Raw genomic sequence first — 2377 nt, 5'->3', positions numbered from 1 at the left:
AATACAACTTTACTGTAATAGAAGAAGTGATATGTTATCTCTTCTTCTGGTTAAATGTTTTGTTCTTAATACAACTTTACTGTAATAGAAGAAGTGATATGTTATCTCTTCTTCTGGTTAAATGTTTTGTTCTTAATACAACTTTACTGTAATAGAAGGAGTGATATGTTTCTCTTCTTCTGGTTAAATATTTTGTCCTTAATACAACTTTATTGTAACAGAAGGAGTGATATGTTATCTCTTTTTCTGGTTAAATGTTTTGTCATTAATACAACTTTAGTGTAATAGAAGGAGTGAAATGTTATCTCTTCTTCTGGTTAAATGTTTTGTTGGTGGAAGGTAGATGATACTACATATGTGGAAGATAGATGATACTACATATGTGGAAGATAGATGATACTACATATGTGGAAGGTAGATGATATTACATAAGTGGAAGGTAGATGACACTACATATGTGGAAGGTAGATGATATTACATAAGTGGAAGATAGATGATACTACATATGTGGAAGATAGATGACACTACATATGTGGAAGGTAGATGATACTACATATGTGGAAGATAGATGATATTACATAAGTGGAAGATAGATGATACTACATATGTGGAAGGTAGATGATACTACATATGTGGAAGGTAGATGATACTACATATGTGGAAGATAGATGATATTACATAAGTGGAAGATAGATGATACTACATATGTGTAAGGAAGATGATACTGGATATGTGGAAGAAAGATGATACTATATATGGTGGAAGGTAGATGACATTACATATGGAAAAGATAGATGATACTACATACCTAAAAGCTAGAGGATACAAAACATTTAGAAGGTAGACGGTACTACACATCTACAAGCTAGATGATACTACATTTCTAAAGGATAGAGAATACTATTATCTAGATAAGCAATACAACAATTTACGAGGTAGATGATACTACATATCTAGATTGGAGATTACATATGTATATTCACAGGGCATACAATAATACAAATGTAGGAAATTATCTTATTTCAATTTTAATAAGTACAACTTACATCTTCATTAGTTGTCTGATTAGACGTTGTCAAATAAGTATGGAACCCAGCCAGTCCAAGAATGGACCAGACTGAGAAAAAACATACCACTCCTTCTATTACAGTAAATTTGTATTAAGGACAAAACATTTAACCAGAAGAAGATATAATATAACACTCCTTCTATTAAAATAAAGTTGTATTAAGACATACTACTCCTTCTAATACAGTAAAGTTGTATTAATGACAAAACATTTATCTAGAAGAGATAACATACCACTCCTTCTATTACAGTAAAGTTGTATTAATGACAAAACATTTAACCAGAAGAAGAGATAACATACCACTCCTTCAATTACAGTAAAGTTGTATTAATGACAAAACATTTAACCAGAAGAAAGAAACATATCACTCCTTCTAGTACAGTAAAGTTGTATTAATGATATGTAGTGTCATCTACCGTCCACATATGTAGTATCATCTACCTTCCACTATATGTAGTATCAGCTACCTTCCACATATGTAGTATCAGCTACCTTCCACATATGTAGTATCATCTACCTTCCACTTATGTAATATCATCTACCTTTCACATATGTAGTATCATCTATCTTTTCCATATGTAGTGTCATCTTCCTTCCACTTATGTAATATCATCTATCTTCCACATATGTAGTACCATCTACTTTCCACATATGTAGTATCATCTACCTTCCACTTATGTAATATCATCTATCTTCCACATATGTAGTATCATCTACCTTCCACATATGTAGTATCATCTACCTTCCACATATGTAGTATCATCTATCTTTTCCATATGTAGTGTCATCTACCTTCCACATATGTAGTATCATCTACCTTCCACCATATGTAGTATCATCTATCTTTTCCATATGTAGTATCATCTACCTTCCACATGTGTAGTATCATCTATCTTTTCTGTATGTAGTGTCATCTACCTTCCACATGTGTAGTATCATCTACCTTCCACCATACGTAGTATCATCTATCTTTTCCATATGTAGTGTCATCTACCTTCCACTTATGTAATATCATCTATCTTTTACATATGTAGTATCATCTACCTTCCACATATGTAGTATCATCTACCTTCCACCATATGTAGTGTCATCTACCGTCCACATATGTAGTATCATCTACCTTCCACCATATGTAGTATCAGCTACCTTCCACATATGTAGTATCATCTACCTTCCACTTATGTAATATCATCTACCTTCCACATATGTAGTATCATCTATCTTTTCCATATGTAGTATCATCTACCTTCCACATATGTAGTATCATCTACCTTCCACCATATGTAGTATCATCTACCTTCCACATAT

The 2377-nt window shown here is 32.3% G+C and overlaps 1 protein-coding gene across 1 annotated transcript in view; it reads right to left on the bottom strand.

The window, feature by feature from the left end:
* LOC106473918 (probable palmitoyltransferase ZDHHC14) overlaps nt 1–2377 on the bottom strand; it is a 36716-nt gene that overhangs the window by 13076 nt on the left and 21263 nt on the right. Inside the window, exon 7 of the mRNA XM_022402319.1 lies at nt 1047–1149. Coding sequence (XP_022258027.1) covers nt 1047–1149 — 103 coding nt within the window. The remainder of the gene's footprint in view (nt 1–1046; nt 1150–2377) is intronic.

The sequence above is a fragment of the Limulus polyphemus genome, unplaced genomic scaffold (genome assembly GCF_000517525.1).
Source record: "Limulus polyphemus unplaced genomic scaffold, Limulus_polyphemus-2.1.2 Scaffold6629, whole genome shotgun sequence".
Lineage (NCBI taxonomy): Eukaryota > Metazoa > Arthropoda > Merostomata > Xiphosura > Limulidae > Limulus > Limulus polyphemus.
The sequence above is the reverse complement of the archived record's forward strand: the minus strand, read 5'-3'. Positions and strand labels throughout refer to the sequence as shown.